This window comes from Myxocyprinus asiaticus, chromosome 5 (assembly GCF_019703515.2).
Source record: "Myxocyprinus asiaticus isolate MX2 ecotype Aquarium Trade chromosome 5, UBuf_Myxa_2, whole genome shotgun sequence".
NCBI classification, from domain to species: Eukaryota; Metazoa; Chordata; class Actinopteri; order Cypriniformes; family Catostomidae; genus Myxocyprinus; species Myxocyprinus asiaticus.
In genome coordinates, this window is record NC_059348.1 from 13,783,806 (window position 1) to 13,803,234 (window position 19,429).

Here is a 19,429-nt window from a genome sequence, read left to right on the forward strand (position 1 = left end):
TGCTAAATAAAAAGAAGCAAGATCATGCTTTTATTAATGGCTACCTTCGCTATTTCACGGCGTTTTAAAATCCTGTATGGATTTTTAGTTCAGTGTAGTTACAGTATTTTCAGTGTAGAAACAATTTAGATCATTAGTTCTGTACGGTAAGGGTAAACTTCAGCTTATCTCCATATTTGGAAGCGTGTTAGGCTTATTTGAGTTCAGAGCTTGTTCTCTGTTGTCCATGAGAAAAATGCACCGCATCTGTCAAACGCATAGTTGCTGTGCGTGCACACGTGCAGAGATGCGCTTCAGTAGTCACGTACACATGCGATAAGAAGAGCGAAAAGGCATTTACACTTAACGTGAATGTTTACATGGATTAATACAGGAGGCACCGATATATTTCAGCATTGATATAAAAATATATACATAGAAACTGATGTCATAAGAGCCCATAAATACAGAATCACCCTGAAAATGGCCATCACCACAACACAGACAAGCTCACGTTATCACAATCGTCAAAACTCACCGCAACAAGTTTTCTTAAGTTGGAGCTGCAATTCTATTCTTGAAATGTCCGCTTGTCTTGGTGTAAAATGAAGGCATTGCGTGACGAAAGTGTTTGTTTTGAGCCCTTGCTGCTGCTGCAGTGAGTTACTCGACGAGTGACAAAGCACAACTGTGAAGTTCCACTGTCGTAGAAGTTCCATTCAAAAATCTCTCAATAAATTACTCATTATTAAAACTTATTTAATTAAAGCCAGTAATGTAATGACAGGAACGTTGCCCATTGTAACAAAGTAAAAATATGTCATTAGAAATTTACTTAAGTGTAAAAAGTACCCACTATTAAACCTACTCTTAAAAGTAAATTTTCTCCAAAAATCTACTCAAGTAAATGTAAAAGGAGTATATGTAGCACGTTACTACCCACCTCTGGTCCTGCCTTGCCTCAGGGGACTCTAACTTGTCTCCTAGATGTTTAAGTGTTGGTCTGACAGTAGATATTATATTCATTATGATTCGTTGCAACCAGGGCTTGGCGATATATCGAATATTCACTATATATTTGCGATGATTGTGCTGGCTATATAAAATTAAGCAACTTGATAATTTTTGTCATCATTTCAATGTGCTTTTTATCCTATATGTTTTGTAAAGAGTGTACCTGCATCCAAATATGCATACTTCCGTACTAGCCTATACAGCCTAGCATGCCAAAACCAGTAAATCAATGGAGTAGTTTGTCCGAAACATGGCCGGGTCTAAGGGCGGTCTAGGGTGTGTATTGCGTTTGAGATTCTGTTCATTTGCTGGCTTTTCTTTACCAACAAATTACTACTGAAATCATATCATTTCTGTGCTTTAGAGAGTTTTTTTTTTTACTGTATTTTTAAATGCATTGAACTAGGATGCCCTTCTGCACCATCTGTACATGCTTGTGCCAAATGTGACCCGTGCAAGTAAGAAAAGAATCCTTCCCGCTCAGCTGTGGCCAAATTTGGCTGAATGTTATTTGTCCCTGAGGGAAGCCGAGCTGTTATGTTAGATAAAGCAATGAGGGCCCTCAGTGGTTGTTACACAGATTCAGCTATATAGCTTCTTTCACTAACGAGAGGGTTCCTCTGTAGAGTCCAGAGGGTTTTCCCTTCCTCCTGATGAAAGGTCCCCTCATTCTTCCCTCTCTTTTGTCGATTGAATTTCTTAACAAGATGCAGATGCTTTTGTAAAGATGTAGTCAGAAGTGCATATTATTAAACCGTTACTCAAAGAAAAAAGAAAAAAATGTTCTCCTCAAATCACAGCTTAAGTGATGTGTGCTAGATGAAGATTAGACAAACCAGTTTTGAATGCCTAAAAATGTAAGTTAATGCACAAGATTGAATTAACTCTATTGTCTTTAGCTGGGCATTATGTACACTACCGGTCAAAAGTTTTGAAACACTTACACGTTCTTTATTATAATTTTTGTTTTTTTCTTCACATTTTAGAATAATAGTAAAGTCATCAAAACTATGGAATAACATAAATGGAACTATGGGAATTATGTTGTGACTAAACAAAATCCAAAATAAATCAAACTGTGTTATATTTTAGCATCTTCAAAGTAGTCACCCTTTGCCTAGAATTTGCAGACATGTACTCTTGACATTTTCTCAACCAACTTCTTGAGGTATCACCCTGGGATGCTTTTTAAACAGTATTGAAGGAGTTCCCATCTATGTTGGGCACTTATAGGCTGCTTTTCTTTATTATTTGGTCCAAGTCAACCTTTTTTTTTATTTTTATTAAATTTTAGATTTATAATTAAATAAATTAATATGGTGGCACAATTATATTTTTGTCTACAAAACAAATTTCAAACATTTAAGCATATGCTTTCAGATCAAAAGATTTTTAAGATCATGTGAAACATTTCGGTCAAGTGTTTCAAAACCTTTGATGTGTTGAATCATCTGGATGTGTTCTAGAGTTTAGTTATTATTCCACCCATCTTGAATTGTAATTTTTTTTAATGAAATTGTTACAAACAGCCAGTTGTTTATCATTTAGTCTGGTGCACCAGCTTTCACTGTAACTTTGTAGCATAACCAGGGAATGAAATGAACACCCACCGCCCAGCAAATGTGGGTACTTTTTGTGAAGTGGCGAGAAATTTTGCTCAGCTGTGAGCCACTGTTGTACGAGGGTTGGAAACCTAGAACAGGTTATAAAATCCCGGAACTATATGATTTTCATGACTTTCGGATCTTTTAAGGGTTCTTGAACATTTCCTGCTACGCTATTCAGCAGCAGCGCTGCCCCGCTACTGGATCTTTTGCGTGAAACACACAGTGCGACCAGTTTAGTCTGATTCCCAAATGAATGACTCTTATGAGCTGGTTCTTTTGAATCTACTGCACGACTAGTGTAGTCTGATTCTTGAACGAATTACTTTCATGAACTGGTTCTTTTGAAAATACAGCAAGACCAGTGTTGTCCAATTAGTAAATGAATGACTCTTATGAGCTGGTTCTTTTGGACATATAGCGCACAACATACAACGTGATAAGTGTAGTTCAATTCCCGAATGATTGACTTTTATCAACCCGTTCTTTTGAATCAACAGCGAGAGACCAGTGTAGTCTAATTACGAAATTAATGACTCTTATGAGCCAGTGCTTTTAAACTTACTGCATGACCAGTGTAGCTGGATTTCCAAAGCAAATTACTCTTATGAGCCGGTTCTTGTGAATCTACAGCACGACCAGTGTAGTGTGGTTCCTAAACAAATGACTCTGAATCAGTTCCTTTGAATCTACAGCACCCAACATACAGCACAACAAGTGTAGTCCGATTTCTGAATGATTGACTATTATGAACCGGTTCTTTTGAATCTACATCAGAACCAGTGGTGTCCGATTCCCGATCAAATGACTCTTTTGAACTGGTTCTTTTTTAAACACAAAGACAAGCATTTTAAGAAACACACCTGAAAATATTTTGAAGAAGAGATGAGAGAAGAGCTGTCAGTGTGCGTGTCATAGTCGCTCTTCTCACACAACAAATTTTTCACTTGTTGGTTTTAATTTTGGTACATGCAGATAGACGACAACCATTATATCTGGTCTTGCTGCTTTTTTGTGCAAGCCTGCCTTACAGGCTCCATATGGTTAGGATTAGGGTGGGGGTGGGGTTTGGGCATCTGCTGCCTGCCAGGAACAAACCATGGCCCCTATGTACAATGGGCTACCTACTAGGACTGTGTCATTACAGTTATGTATCATTATTTTGTGATTATTTTTCTCACAGTATTGCATATTTGACACTTTAGATACTTTCGATTTTTGCATTTTTAGTTTCTTTTTATTAATTTGTGTCTTCATATAATTTCCTACAGTTCAACTGTTGAAGAAGCAGGTCTTAAATACGGTCCAAATGTTAGGGGCCTGGGTAGCTCAGTGGTAAAAGATGCTGGCTACCACCCCTGGAGTTTGCTAGTTCGCTAGTTTGAATCCCAGGGCATGCTGAGTGACTCCAGCCAGGTCTCCTAAGCAACCAAATTGGCCCGGTTGCTAGGGAGGGTAGAGTCACATGGAGTAACCTCCTCGTGGTTGCTATAATGTGGTTCGTTCCCGGTGGGGCGCATGGTGAGTTGAGCGTGGATGGCGTGAAACCTCCACACGCGCTATGTCTCCGTGGCAATGCGCTCAACAAGCCACATGATAAGATGCACGGGTTGATGGTCTCAGACGTGGAGGCAACTGACGTGACCACGAGGACTTAAAAGCACACTGGGAATTGGGCATTCCAAATTGGGTGAAAAAGAAAATAAAAAAAATATATGGTCCAAATGAATTTATTCACCATATGTATTGCATGTATCGTATTATGTGGTAGTTGCTCATACCCAGCTGATCAAATGAGTGAGTGTATTACTGTGATAGATCACTCTCCTTTGCTTATGTGTGCTTGTCTCTAGATAAGGACACAATCAGCAAAATACGAGAGCTTCGTATGAAAGCAGTGGACTATGAAGTGGTTAAGGTCATAGGCAGAGGGGCATTTGGAGAAGTACAACTGGTACGTGTATTGTATATTGTCATCTTACATGTTACTTTTACAACAGTTTTTTGCTGTTTGTCTCAGAATGACACTATTAACTCTGCTAGTGATATTAGTAAATTAATCCTATACAGATAGTACACCATAAGTAATTGCTGTACTCTATATTGTTCACTATATAATTGTTTACTCTGGTTAAAGTAAACAACAAGCCCTGTTCATTCTCTCTTTTCCTGTTTTGTAGGTGAGGCACAAAGCCACGAGGAAAGTGTACGCCATGAAGCTGCTCAGCAAGTTTGAGATGATCAAGAGGTCGGACTCTGCTTTCTTCTGGGAAGAGAGGGATATTATGGCCTTTGCCAACAGTGACTGGGTAGTACAGGTAAGAATCAACTGATTAATCACAATTATTAAGCAAAGACATTTTACTAAATTTTTGTCTTTGGTTTAATGGTTTAATTCTTCGATATGACACATTCTTTTGTGTTTTTCAGCTGTTTTATGCATTCCAAGATAACAGCTACCTCTACATGGTGATGGAGTACATGCCGGGTGGAGACCTGGTAAACCTAATGAGCAACTATGATGTGCCTGAGAAGTGGGCACGTTTCTACGCTGCTGAAGTGGTGCTAGCGTTGGACGGCATCCACTCCATGGGCTTCATTCATAGGTTTGAGTAACACATTAAACCAGAGTTTCCTGCACCAAAATTTACAGCTCCAGGGCAAAAGTCTTTTTATCTCTTCACTTTCAATTTAGATTGCAATGGCAACATACTTTTTGCGTTGTCTGCACTCAAAAACAAACATACAGCACGACTAGTGTAGTTCGATTCATGAACGAATCACTCTCAAACACACAAGTTCTTGGCTGATTCAGTCTAACGAATCCTTCACTGAATGAAAGGACTGAATCTGTCAAGACTGTCACTGAAGCGCAAGTCATTAACCAATTATGTGACTGGGCTGAATTGATTTTTTTGTCATAGGGACGTGAAGCCTGACAACATGTTGCTAGACAAAACAGGCCACTTGAAGCTGGCTGACTTTGGGACCTGCATGAAAATGAACAAGGTACTCAGTCACAGTTATTTGTCTTTCAGTTCTGCTTTAGATTCTGTTCCGTGGCTAATTCTCTGGTTTTCCTCTTTCAGGACGGTATGGTACAGTGTGACACAGCTGTAGGAACTCCAGACTACATTTCTCCAGAGGTACTGAAGTCACAAGGAGGAGACGGCTACTATGGCCGAGAGTGTGACTGGTGGTCTGTGGGGGTCTTCCTGTATGAGATGCTAGTTGGTGAGTTTCAGTGGAACCTCACTATTAGTACTTACAGTTTTGAACCATCAACAGATCTTTCTGCCCCTGTTCGATTGCCTGTAACATTGTATTTGTGTTGTGGGCTGGGGCGGTATGATGGTGTGTACCATGCAGCTGTAGAAATCAACCAGCAGAGATTTTTCTATTCCAAATATCGCATGGTAGATTCTTAAACGCAGCTGCTAGAGGGCAGGACTGCTTTGTTATTTACACACGGCAGTGGTGAGGAAACATGTAGTAATGCGAAAACAAAGCGGGATGTGTCCCTAACAAGTAAAGACAAGGAAGAACTGTTATTAAGGGACGTTTTTAGGCAAAACACATGGCAACTATCCATATTATATTGTTAGTTTTACTGTTTTGAGTATTTTGTTTTTACGCAAGTGTTACATAATGTGAAGTTGCTTTTGCACTGATGCCAGACTTATTCATTTGTTATTGATAATCATATCTTTTGGTTTGCTATGTAGCTTATTTTCTGCCAATTAAAAAAACTTAAAAAACTAAAATAAAAACCCTTTTTAACGATTTAATTTCCGCAAAGTGTCTGCAAAGGTTAGGGTTAGGGTCTCCTAAGTATGTGCTAAAATGTAAAAAAAAGAATTCCATTTTCATTTAAATTTTTACAGTGCCAATGCATCGTCCCTGTCAAGTAAAAAAAAAAAAAAACTAAAATGCAATAGATGATTTGTTATTCCTTTTCAACTGCAGTATTGATGAAAAGACAAATATGAAATAGAAATTTGGTGTTTGTTTTTTTTGTTTGTTTTATTTTCAAAGCATTTTCTTAATGTTAACACAGTAATAATGTCAGGTTTAAAATGAAATTGCAAAGTTCAGTTTTAATTTTATTTTTTTATTTTATCTTTTAGATGTAGATATTAGTGTTATTATTTATTAATCAATAGCTGATTATTTGTCATTATTCATTTAATCAATCAATATTAGTAATTAAAAGAAATGCGGAAGGTCTGAAGCATTTACTATGGACCATTCATTGGATTATTAAAAATGGGTATTAACACAAGTTTATTTAATACATAGGTAGTTAATTATTACAAAGATTTTATATTAAAACATTTTCATCATTTTGAATCACCTTTTTTGTCTTCAGCAGCTCATTTTATAAGATCCTGCAGTGCAATGAATTTATTTTTTATTTTTTTATTTTTATTATTATTATTTTTTTTTTTTTGACATTTTCTATGTAGTCTCTCAGTTAATATGAGGTCATAATGCATGCATAATCATTATATAAAAATGGGTAAAATGTGGTTTAAAACTGTTATTTAAGGAAAATAACATGTCTCACTGCAGGACGTGTCAACTTTCTCAAACCATTTTTTGGTTGAATTTTGAGCATGTTGTGATGTTGTTTTACCATAAAATAAGATTTTGGTCATACTGACAACTCGGTATGTTTTTATGAGACATCTTTTGCATTGCATTCTACTCAAATTGAATAAATTGGATTGTAAATTAATTGCATATCAGTATCATGCATTTCATTTTAGCAGCTTCCATTTTTCAGAACTGCAAAGGTGTCTCTTCTCTCTAATGCAAAATATTGTAAACTTTTAGCCTAATTACAAGAGAATGGTTCACCTTTCCTTATTACTGCTGAAATGGCATTTCTATAGCTTTTTCTTTTTCTTAGAGATTTCCATAAGTCGTCTATTAAAAGCTACACTTCAGAGCGTATTTCCCCACAGCCAGGAGGGATTTCTTGGCAAAAGCACAAGAGTAACTGTGCATTTAGACTCTGATTTAAATCCTCAAACTAAACTTTGCATGAAGAGGATGAGATTCTTAAAAATGTGAGACCTCCTGACGAACTGAGATAACTCAAAGCAAGAAAGGAAGGAACTTTCAGAAGAATAAGCATCCGTGTCGTTTAATGTGTCCTCAGGTGACACACCGTTCTATGCCGACTCGCTGGTGGGCACCTACAGCAAGATTATGAACCACAAAAATGCCCTGACCTTCCCTGATGACAGCAACATCTCCAAGGATGCAAAGAACCTCATCTGTGCTTTCCTCACAGACAGGTAAAAGCCAAAGGAACTCAAAGAAATTGAGTCAAAACAATTCTTGCTACTCTTGTGGCCTAGTGCAGGTGTTTATTTTATGTGCGTGGTCTGGTTTGTTAAATACTTAACGGTATTAGAGGTCGATCAATATTGGGTTTTGCGGATACTGGTAACTAAGCTGGTGGAAAAGACAGGTAACCGATTAATCGTCCGGTAATTTTTAAAATCGTTAAAAAAAATAAAATATTGGTCTGTCCTTACTGTGACAGACACAGACATGGAGGCTACAAGAGTCCAAAATGAATTACATCCCAGTTTTTTGCAGTTAAAATCCCAATAATAATTCTATAATAAAGAATAAAATTTGGTCCATAACGCATGACTTTTAATTTTGAACAAGTCTGAAATACAACATTGACTCTTATTTTGGAAAGTCTGTGCTCCCAGCTCACACAAACACATAAGTGAAACAAAACTTGCACTCTTTCATTCATCTACAATGTATTACAATAGATACACTTTAAAGTAAATATTGTCAGGCTAAATAGATTATCTTTCATCAATAGTAGATAAGTGATCTGGCAATAAAAAACAGACCTTTTCTCTTTTCTGTAAGGACACCTTCTGTCAAAATAAACATGAACATTAACTTGAATTTTGATTAATGTTTATCTACTTAACCACAAAATCTCTTCAGATTGCTTATTTTTTTATAACCTTATAAAAAAGAATAAAAATAAAAAATAATTTTAAACTATTGGTAACTATCTGATTTTTCGAATAACCAATAGTTCCAAAAAACAACTATTGGCACCGATATATCGGTAAAACCAATATATCCAAAACCGATATATACCTATATATTAGTAAAACCAATATATGGGTAGAACCGATATAAACCGATATATCGATAAAATGATAGAAACCAATATCGGTTTAAATAGGTTTTACCGATATCGGTTTATATCGTTTTATCGATATTAATTTTAATTAATATATATTGATATATAATTTTAGCAGCTTCCACTTTTCAGAACTGCAAAGTTCTTTGTAAAATCACTGGTGTTTCTTCTTTCCAATGCAAAATATTGTAAACTTTTAACCCTAATTCCAAGAGAATGTTTCTCCTTTTCATGTTACTGCTGAAATGGCATTTCTAGAGCTTTTTCTTGTGGTTTTACCAGTATCGGTAAAACAAATATATCAGCCGACCTCTAATTGGTATTGTTCAACAAACCGATGTGACCTACTTTCTTATGCGAATCTTGTGTAGTTATTAAGCACGTTTTGTTTAATCTTGAGCAGTGAGTGGTTAAGGTGTTGAGGCATTTGTCTGTCTGGACAGAGATTTGTCTTTTGTTTTGTTTAGCAACCGGTTCAACTCATGTGCTGAATCACTGCAGAGAGAATAAAGCTACTCTTTAATGCTGTCCCCTCAGGCGACGTGACATCTGTCTGATACCTTTGATAGTTTTTGTGCGCTTAGCACCCCTCAATGGTTTAGTTTCATCACCCTTTGGCATGCCACCCTGTTTTCACCCCTTACTACATTAATGAATTCGTTGAAGTTTAATTAGGCTAAAAAGCCGCAATGCCTTGAACTGGGTCAGGCCAAGCGTTGCGAGATGATATTTCTGTTCAGGAGTTCAATGCTTTCATATCTATCTCAAAACATCAGGGTAATATGATAAGGTGTTGATTTATGACCCCTCTCATTGAACCGCAATCTTTCATGAGCTTAACGTTAAAACTCGCCCTGGATCAGCTTGCAGGGGCAGTACATTTCATTTGCATAGCAAAGCTTTTTAACTGAAAATGAAATGTATTCTCAGTGATTTTTAATTGTTTTGCTCATCTCCTCTTATCAGGGAGGTGAGGTTAGGGCGCAATGGAGTGGACGAAATCAAGCGGCATCCTTTTTTCAAGAACGACCAGTGGGCGTGGGAGAACATCAGAGAGAGTGAGTCTCTTTTCTGAACCACATACTTTCTGGCAGATTAGTTGCCTTTCCATTTGTTTTTACCTTTTACTTTCAGTCCATGTCTGTCAACTTTGGAGCTATCTATATGCTAGTGTATTCCTAACTTTTAGTAGATGGATGCATTTAAACCTTAGTCTTTCTCTTTCCTTACAGTGGACCACAGATATTTTTCTTGCTCTCTGGGTGTACTGTTGTATACATTTTAATGAAAGCCATTTACCTGGCTTTGTTGTGTGTAACATGTCTTGGTTGCTCTTGTTAAAATTTGCCATCATTGCTTGCAGCTGCTGCCCCAGTGGTGCCAGAGTTGAGTAGTGACATAGACACAAGTAACTTTGATGACATCGAGGAGGATCGAGGCGAGGAGGAAACGTTCCCCATTCCTAAAGCTTTTGTGGGCAACCAGCTTCCGTTTGTGGGCTTCACCTACTACAGCAATAACCAGTGAGTATTCAGCTGCACAACAGCTCTTAAAATCAAGATCAGTACCTGCTAGGGTGGAGAAATGTGACTGGTTAATTTCAATTTCCGTCTTTTCTGTTAGGTTTCCTCGGGATTCAACCACAAAGACAAGTGACAAACGCTGCTCGACTAAAGAGGATAAGAGTCATGTAAAAATCTCGAAACAGAGACTTTAAACTAAACAGCACTCCAAAATGAATACAACAAGCATATCTATTAAATTGTGTTGTGAGGATGAGTAACTGTTCTCTGGTCTTTCAGCTGGAGAATCTTCAGAAGAGGATCTATCAGCTAGAAGAACAACTTCACAGTGAAATGCAGCTTAGAGACGAGATGGAGCAAAAGTGCAGGTGTTTGCATCTCCACCCATACCAACCAAACACCTGATCCTTACCAATTAATTCATCCATCTACCCAAACAATCAAACACCTCATCCTTCCACCTATTTAAACCAATCAAACACATTGTCCAACCTCATATCTATCCACTTTACAAATTGTTCCAAAACAAACATTTATATATGTATTCTTTCAAACAAAACACCCCATCTATCCATCCAATCATTCATCCATGCATTCTTTTAAAACAAACACCAATTCATTCATTCATTCATTCATTCATTCATTCATTAAGACCTATCACCCCATCCATCCATCCATCATCCATTCATTTATACATTCATTCTTCCAAACAAAACACCCCTTCCATCCATTCATCCTTTCATCCTTCCAAATCAAACACCCCATACATACATCCATCCATTCATTCTTCTAAACCACACACCCCATCCATCCATCAGTCCAAACCAAAAACCATCCATCCAGTCATTCGTCCATTCATTCTTCCAAACCAAACACCCCATCCATCCATTTATTTTTGAAAAACCAAACACCACATTCATACATCCATCCATCCATTCTTTCTTCCAAACCAAAAACCCATCCATCCTGTCATTCATCCATTCATTATTCCAAATCAAACACCCCATGCATCCATCCATCCATCCATCCATCCAAACCGAAACACCCCATCTATCCATCCATTTATTCTTCCAAACTAAACACCCCATCCATCCATCCATCCATCCATTCTTTCTTCCAAATCAAAAACCCATCCATCCTGTCATTCATCCATTTATTATTCCTAACCAAACACCCCATCATCCATCCATCCATTAATTAATCCATTCATTCTTCCAAACCAAACACCCCATCTGTTCATACATTTATTCATTCTTTTATTCTTCAAAACCAAACACCCCATTTATCCATCCATTAATTCTTCCAAACCAAACACCCCATCCATCCATCCATCCATTCTTTCTTCCAAACCAAAAACCCATCCATCCATTCATCCATTTATTATTCCTAACCAAACACCCCATCATCCATCCATCCAAACCAAACACCCCATCTATCTATATATCTATCTATTCACCCATTCATTCTTCCAAACCAAACATCCCATTAATTCATTTGTTTGTTCATTAATTAATTCATTCATTCATTCAAACTAAACACCCCATCCATTCATCCATTCACTCTTCCAAACCAAAAATTCCATCCTTCCATTCATTCTTCCAAACCAAACACCCCATCCTTCCACCCATTCATCCATCCTTTCATAATTCAAAACCAAACACCCCATTCTTCCATTTATCCATCCATCCTTTCATTCTTCCAAACCAAACGCCCCATCCTTCCATCCAGTCATTCATCGTTTATTCTTCCAAACCAAACACCCCATTCTTCCATTCATCCATTCATTCTTCCAAACCAAACACACCATCCTTCCATTCATCCATTCATTCTTCTGAACCAAACACCCCATCCTTCCACCCATTCATCCATCCTTTCATTCTTCAAAACCAAACACCCCATTCTTCCATTTATCCATCCATCCTTTCATTCTTCCAAACCAAATGCCCCATCCTTCCATCCAGTCATTCATCCGTTTATTCTTCCAAACCAAACACCCCATTCTTCCATTCATCCATTCATTCTTCCAAACCAAACACACCATCCTTCCATTCATCCATTCATTCTTCTGAACCAAACACCCCATCCTTCCACCCATTCATCCATCCTTTCATTCTTCAAAACCAAACACCCCATTCTTCCATTCAGTCATTCATCCATTTATTCTTCCAAACCAAACACCCCATTCTTCCATTCATTCTTCCAAACCAAACACACCATCCTTCCATTCATTCATCCATTCATTCTTCAAAACCAAACACCCAATTCTTCCATCCTTTCATCAATCCTTTCATTCTTCCAAACCAAACACCCCATCCATCCATTCATTCTTCCAAACCAAACACACCATCCTTCCATTCATTCTTCCAAACCAAACACACCACCCTTCCATTCATCTATTCATTCTTCAAAACCAAACATCCCATACATCCATACCAATCAGATGTTTCTCTTAATAAAAATAAAGCTTTGAAACATATTTGTATTATTATTATTATTATTATTATTATTATTATTCAATTTTTACTTTCAGGACATCCAGCACAAAACTAGACAAGATAATGAAAGAGTTGGACGAGGAGGTGAGTGAAATTATTTTCTCTCTATTAATCTTATTAATAACAGAGGTATGTATTTTGTATGCAAGGCTCCATTAGATAATTAAAGCTAAGTGAATTATTTTTTTATATGTTATTTCCTGGTTTCTTTACATTCTGTTGTTATGGCATGTTTCAGACTAGCCTGAGGAAGAGTGTGGAGGCTAACATGTCTTTATTGGAGAAAGACAAGATCATGATCCAGCACAGAGCAACAGAACACCAGAGGAAAGCTGACCAGGAGGCCGAAAAACGGCGAAATATGGAGAATGAAGGTGCAGATTCCTTTCTCTCTCTGTCTCAACCCTCTTTTAGATTATAATAACAAAATAAAAGCATTTTAGTCTTTAATTGATGAGCCATTCATATTTAAATCCATAAAGACTTTTCTTTTAATTTTTTTGTTTCTTTCAATGACCAATGGCAATATTGAGTGTAGAAAATATGTACTACACTGGCAGTAAATGAAATGTATACAGAATGGCTAAAATTAAAAGAACACTTACACAATATTTACTCAAAATGTAAAAAAAAAAAATTGGACAAAGTAAATATTCATTCATTTACACTGCTCTCTGTAATACTTGGAACTGACAAGTGGGAGGAAACACTTCTGTTAATTGGCTATGTGACAACAATCATTGTACAGTTTCAGATCATCTTAACCCTCTGGGGTCTGAGGGTGTTTTGGGCCCTGGAGAAGTTTTGACATGCCTTGACATTTGTGCTTTTTTCAGTTGCTTAAAAACATACAGGTGCATCTCAATAAATTAGAATGTCGTGGAAAAGTTCATTTATTTCAGTAATTCAACTCAAATTGTGAAACTCGTGTATTAAATAAATTCAATGCACACAGACTGAAGTAGTTTAAGTCTTTGGTTCTTTTAATTGTGATGATTTTGGCTCGCATTTAACAAAAACCCACCAATTCACTATCTCAAAAAATTAGAATATGGTGACATGCCAATCAGCTAATCAACTCAAAACACCTGCAAAGGTTTCCTGAGCCTTCAAAATGGTCTCTCAGTTTGGTTCACTAGGCTACACAATCATGGGGAAGACTGCTGATCTGACAGTTGTCCAGAAGACAATCACTGACACCCTTCACAAGGAGGGTAAGCCACAAACATTCATTGCCAAAGAAGCTGGCTGTTCACAGAGTGCTGTATCCAAGCATGTTAACAGAAAGTTGAGTGGAAGGAAAAGTGTGGAAGAAAAGATGCACAACCAACCGAGAGAACCGCAGCCTTATGATTGTCAAGCAAAATCGATTCAAGAATTTGGGTGAACTTCACAAGGAATGGACTGAGGCTGGGGTCAAGGCATCAAGAGCCACCACACACAGACGTGTCAAGGAATTTGGCAACAGTTGTTGTATTCCTCTTGTTAAGCCACTCCTGAACCACAGACAACGTCAGAGGCATCTTACCTGGGCTAAGGAGAAGAAGAACTGGACTGTTGCCCAGTGGTCCAAATTCCTCTTTTCAGATGAGAGCAAGTTTTGTATTTCATTTGGAAACCAAGGTCCTAGAGTCTGGAGGAAGGGTGGAGAAGCTCATAGCCCAAGTTGCTTGAAGTCCAGTGTTAAGTTTCCACAGTCTGTGATGATTTGGGGTGCAATGTCATCTGCTGGTGTTGGTCCATTGTGTTTTTTGAAAACCAAAGTCACTGCACCCGTTTACCAAGAAATTTTGGAGCACTTCAGGCTTCCTTCTGCTGACCAGCTTTTTAAAGATGCTGATTTCATTTTCCAGCAGGATTTGGCACCTGCCCATACTGCCAAAAGCACCAAAAGTTGGTTAAATGACCATGGTGTTGGTGTGCTTGACTGGCCAGTAAACTCACCAGACCTGAACCCCATAGAGAATCTATGGGGTATTGTCAAGAGGAAAATGAGAAACAAGAGACCAAAAAATGCAGATGAGCTGAAGGCCACTGTCAAAGAAACCTGGGCTTCCATACCACCTCAGCAGTGCCACAAACTGATCACCTCCATGCCACGCCGAATTGAGGCAGTAATTAAAGCAAAAGGAGCCCCTACCAAGTATTGAGTACATATACAGTAAATGAACATACTTTCCAGAAGGCCAACAATTCACTAAAAATGTTTTTTTTTATTGGTCTTATGATGTATTCTAATTTTTTGAGATAGTGAATTGGTGGGTTTTTGTTAAATGTGAGCCAAAATCATCACAATTAAAAGAACCAAAGACTTAAACTACTTCAGTCTGTGTGCATTGAATTTATTTAATACACGAGTTTCACAATTTGAGTTGAATTACTGAAATAAATGAACTTTTCCACGACATTCTAATTTATTGAGATGCACCTGTATTAATGGTTAAAGTCTGATAACACTGTATTCAGCACAAACTGGGCTACAATAATATGTGAGCAACATGTATGTACATGTTTGTATTTTTGAGAAAATAACGTTTATGCGTGGTTTTTGAAAAAATTAAAATTTATAACACATACTAAACATTTGTTCACAAGACTTTTGAGAACTGGATCTTGTAGCCTAGAGTTTTTGCTACAAAATGTTGTGAAAATAATCCTGATCACTCATTCATACAAAACAATATAGTCATTTAACTTTTGTAAGACACTTTTAGTGTTAGAAAGGCCATATGAGGCATGGATGATCATGAATATTGATGTGATTCACACCTGAGGAGACAAAGACCCCTCCCCTGAGAGAGAAGGAATGTGAGGAGACTTAATGATTGAATGTGTTGTTTGTAGCTTATTCACAAAATCAAGTTTAAATTAAAAGAAGTAATCTTACTATACATTTTCTTTACGTAAAGTCTTTACTTAAAAACTTTAGACCTACACTACCGTTTAAAAGTTCATAGATCTGTAAGATTTTTTTAATGTTTTTAAAAGAAGTCTCTTCTGCTCACCAAGGCTGCATTTATTTGATCCAAAATACAGCAAAAACAGTGATATTGTGAAATATTTTTACAATTGAAAATAACTTTTCTATTTGAATATATTGTAAAATGCAATTTATTCCTGTGATCAAAGCTGAATTTTCAGCATCATTACTGCAGTCTTCAGTGTCACATGATCCTTCAGAAATCATTCTAATATGCTGATTTTCTAATATTGGCATATTTACAGCACATTTTACTCAGATATTTGCAAGCACAAGCTTCGTTGATGATAATGAGGCAGCATAAACACTAGTTAAAATATAATCTAAACATTCATATTATTTTTATATCATATTACATATCATATTTATATCATACAGCATACAATTTAAATATCTGCTTTAGCTGAAACAACATTTAAATGTAAGTAAAACTTGCCTATTAGGACATATTTCAAATTTCAGTACACTGAATCCTGGCTGGCAAGTCTGGAAACAGTCCAACTAGTAAAATATGTACATGTTTATATAAAATAGCATGTCAACTAATGTAAGTAAAACTAAATGACTTACTCCTCCGAAATTGTATCCTCGGCTGGATCAAGTCACTCTTCAAAATGCAAACGTTCATCAGAGTCCCGCTCTTCTTCTGAGGAAAATGTGAACTCTTCCTCACCTTTGTAGCATGCCATCTTCCAAACGCAGAGGAAAGCGAATTAATCTGATGATGAACTTGATGCTTTTTAAGGCACTGTTGGGGGCGTTTACCATTTGCATTGATCACCTCAGCACATTACCGTATGAATATCGCATTCTGCTGGTGGGTGTGATCACATTAGGGATAATTAGCTAAGCCAGGAGAAACTGTACATCGCTTTGTTTCATACAGATTACATTGCAGGAAAATATTTGTTTTAAATTTGAATTGTTTTAGTTAAAAGTAGACATTTTAAGCTTTCTTTAGACATATGTTTCATGTTTGTGTGATAAATATTCGCGGAGTTTCAGTTCATTTTTGTGACGTGTTTCAGAAAGATGCTCGCGGAGACAGAGACGGTTATAAGCGCACCCTGTTTATTTTCTTTATTTTACAAAAGCACAAGGTTTTGTTGTTATTGTGAATGTACAGAAATAAAAGTAGACCCTTTATAGTTTCTAATGATGTCTTACACTTAACTGTATGCCCAAAAATGACAGAGTATTTTAAGTTGTTTCTGCTGTTATGAGGAAAAATCCAGCAGGATGCGCCGGCGCGTCTATCGACCCCTGAGAGTTAAAATGGCCAAAAATCGGTTTATCACTATTTTCTATATACATTTTTGCAAATTTCTCTAAAAACATGTTGTACAAAATACTTTGTTTAAAAATTTGTTTCAGTTGATTTTAACATTAACACCTTTAAAAACACTTAACCTAAACAGTATTAGTTGTTTCTTTACATTCTATTTCTAAGGTTCGGTTCAGGAATTGTTAGATTCGAGTAGTTTAGTACCAGCAGAGAGCAGCGAGACCGGTCTGTCTGATCCAAGGTCTGCACAACGAGCAAAAGTCCCTAGCACACTAACTAGTGGAAATAGAGCTTTGATCACAATTTCTGAAACATTACTTACATTAATTACTTAAACTGAAAGTGACATGCAGGTGGGTATAAAACACATTTCAGTGAGCAAACATTTTTGAGGAAAGATGTAGTACAGTTATTTTCTCTTAGTTAATGATCTCTTTTTCTCATGGTAATTTTTTTCTCTAGTGTCAACTTTAAAAGAGCAGCTGGAAGACTTGAGGAAGATCAGCCAAAACAATGACAAGATGGCCCAGCTCCAGAACCAAGTGAGCAAATATAAATGCTGTCACTTGAAAGCTTTGGAATTAAATTTGATGTTAAAAAACATTTTCCTATCGCAGCTTAGTATGTAAAGTAAGCTGTAAGTATACCATTCTTAAGTTGATTTCCCCCAAAAAAGTGTGACTATCGGTTCGGCAGATGGGGGAAGTGTTTGGGAAACCTGTTTGAAAACACAATGAATCAGAATCAGTGTTTTTTAACAAATACTTTAAATGAACAAATTGTTTTAATTCACTTCCATTGTTTCGGTGGTGAATGACTCAACTGTTTGTTTTGGTTTTTTTAATGAATCAGTTGTGTCAAAGATTGAATGACTCGCTCTTAACATAAAAGACGCTCATTTGACGCAACCTACTTGCGTTAATATGCAGTGTTCTTAAATGGTCACTGAACGAATCATTGAATGAAATCAAAATTAACTATTTTGGAAAGCCACGAACACAGAGAAACGAAGTGATACAAAAATTACCATAGTGCTGCTGGACTGCATTTCAGCACTCTTGGAACGGCGCTCGTCCAATCAGATTCGATAACCAGAACTAACTGTTGTATAATTAAAAACATCTCACCCACCACTGTGCCTGACAGCTGGGGGAAGCCAACGATCTTCTGCGGGCTGAGTCGGACACGGTGGCACGTTTGCGGAAGATTCACACAGAGATGGTGAAGTCCATGAGTCAGCTGGAGGGAGTGAACCGCGAGCTGCAGGAGAAGAGCCGCGCCGCAGAGAGCGCCAAACAACAACTGGAGAAAGAGCTGCTGCAGCTGCAGACCACACTGGACACTGAGAGACGCACCTGCAGCCAGGGCTCCGAGGAGATCCGAGAGCTGCAAGGTAAGAATGTTCCCAGATTCACTTCTCAATTACTTCATTTTAAATAGTCCTGCAGTTTTTACAAATATTCCATGTTGGCTCAATTAATACAAAGTCATAAAAGCTGCATACATAATTATAAAAGAATGAGCAAAACGTTGTTTAAAATAGTTTTAGATGGAGTGTAGCACATCAAACCCAGGACATATCAACTTTCCAAAAGTGTTTCAACTATCAAAATACATACAAATACAGTGTTTTGTTTATGTACACACAGGCAGCTTGCCTTACAGAGCACTAGTAAGTCTCCTGTTTGTCTCTTTTTTTGTAGCTCGTATCACAGTTCTGCAGGAGGACAACAAGAACTTGAAGCAGAGTCTTTCTAAAGGGGAACTGGAGAGGAAACAAGTCCAGGAGAGATGTAACGCCCTTGAGAAGGTTTCTAATTGCCTTAATCTATCTCAAAATACCGTTGCCCTATTTTAAACCCTCCAGAATGCCTTGCCCCATAGACATCCATCAGGTCCAATGTTATTTTTAAAGTCCATTCATTGTGTATTGTGTAACTTCAGGAGAAGAACAGTCTGGAAATCGACCTGAACTACAAGCTGAAGACCCTGCAGCAGCGTCTAGACCAGGAACTGACTGAGCATCGCGTCACCAGAGCTCAGCTCACAGACAAATACGAGTCCATCGAGGAGGCCAAGTCAGCTACTATGCATGGTATGTGTGTGTGCCAGACGCGCCACACCCATCTGTGCCACATGTGGCGTGTCCTGCTCTAGGCACAGCATGTCCAGACACTGTACAGCATCTTATTCAGCTGCATGCCCAGACACTGCCTCAGAGAATCACACTCTCAGATGTGAAGGATGAGAATTCCTCTTTGTTAAAAAAAAGTGTTGTTCTCCTTTTTTCTTTTAAAGGAAGGACAAAATGATAGACAAAGATCTCTATGATGCAATTAGACTGTTACAGTGTACAAAGAAA

General features: G+C 37.4%; 1 protein-coding gene across 2 annotated transcripts in view; it reads left to right on the top strand.

Moving 5' to 3' along the window:
* LOC127440936 (rho-associated protein kinase 1-like) overlaps positions 1-19,429 on the top strand; it is a 90,735-nt gene that overhangs the window by 44,770 nt on the left and 26,536 nt on the right. For both annotated transcript variants that reach the window (XM_051698019.1, XM_051698020.1), the window contains exons 3-18: positions 4,451-4,551; positions 4,778-4,915; positions 5,028-5,203; positions 5,522-5,606; positions 5,687-5,831; positions 7,762-7,900; positions 9,751-9,842; positions 10,148-10,307; positions 10,408-10,474; positions 10,587-10,675; positions 12,838-12,886; positions 13,041-13,176; positions 17,530-17,609; positions 18,214-18,460; positions 18,771-18,877; positions 19,012-19,162. In XM_051698019.1, coding sequence (XP_051553979.1) covers positions 4,451-4,551; positions 4,778-4,915; positions 5,028-5,203; positions 5,522-5,606; positions 5,687-5,831; positions 7,762-7,900; positions 9,751-9,842; positions 10,148-10,307; positions 10,408-10,474; positions 10,587-10,675; positions 12,838-12,886; positions 13,041-13,176; positions 17,530-17,609; positions 18,214-18,460; positions 18,771-18,877; positions 19,012-19,162 — 1,962 coding nt within the window. The remainder of the gene's footprint in view (positions 1-4,450; positions 4,552-4,777; positions 4,916-5,027; positions 5,204-5,521; positions 5,607-5,686; positions 5,832-7,761; positions 7,901-9,750; positions 9,843-10,147; positions 10,308-10,407; positions 10,475-10,586; positions 10,676-12,837; positions 12,887-13,040; positions 13,177-17,529; positions 17,610-18,213; positions 18,461-18,770; positions 18,878-19,011; positions 19,163-19,429) is intronic.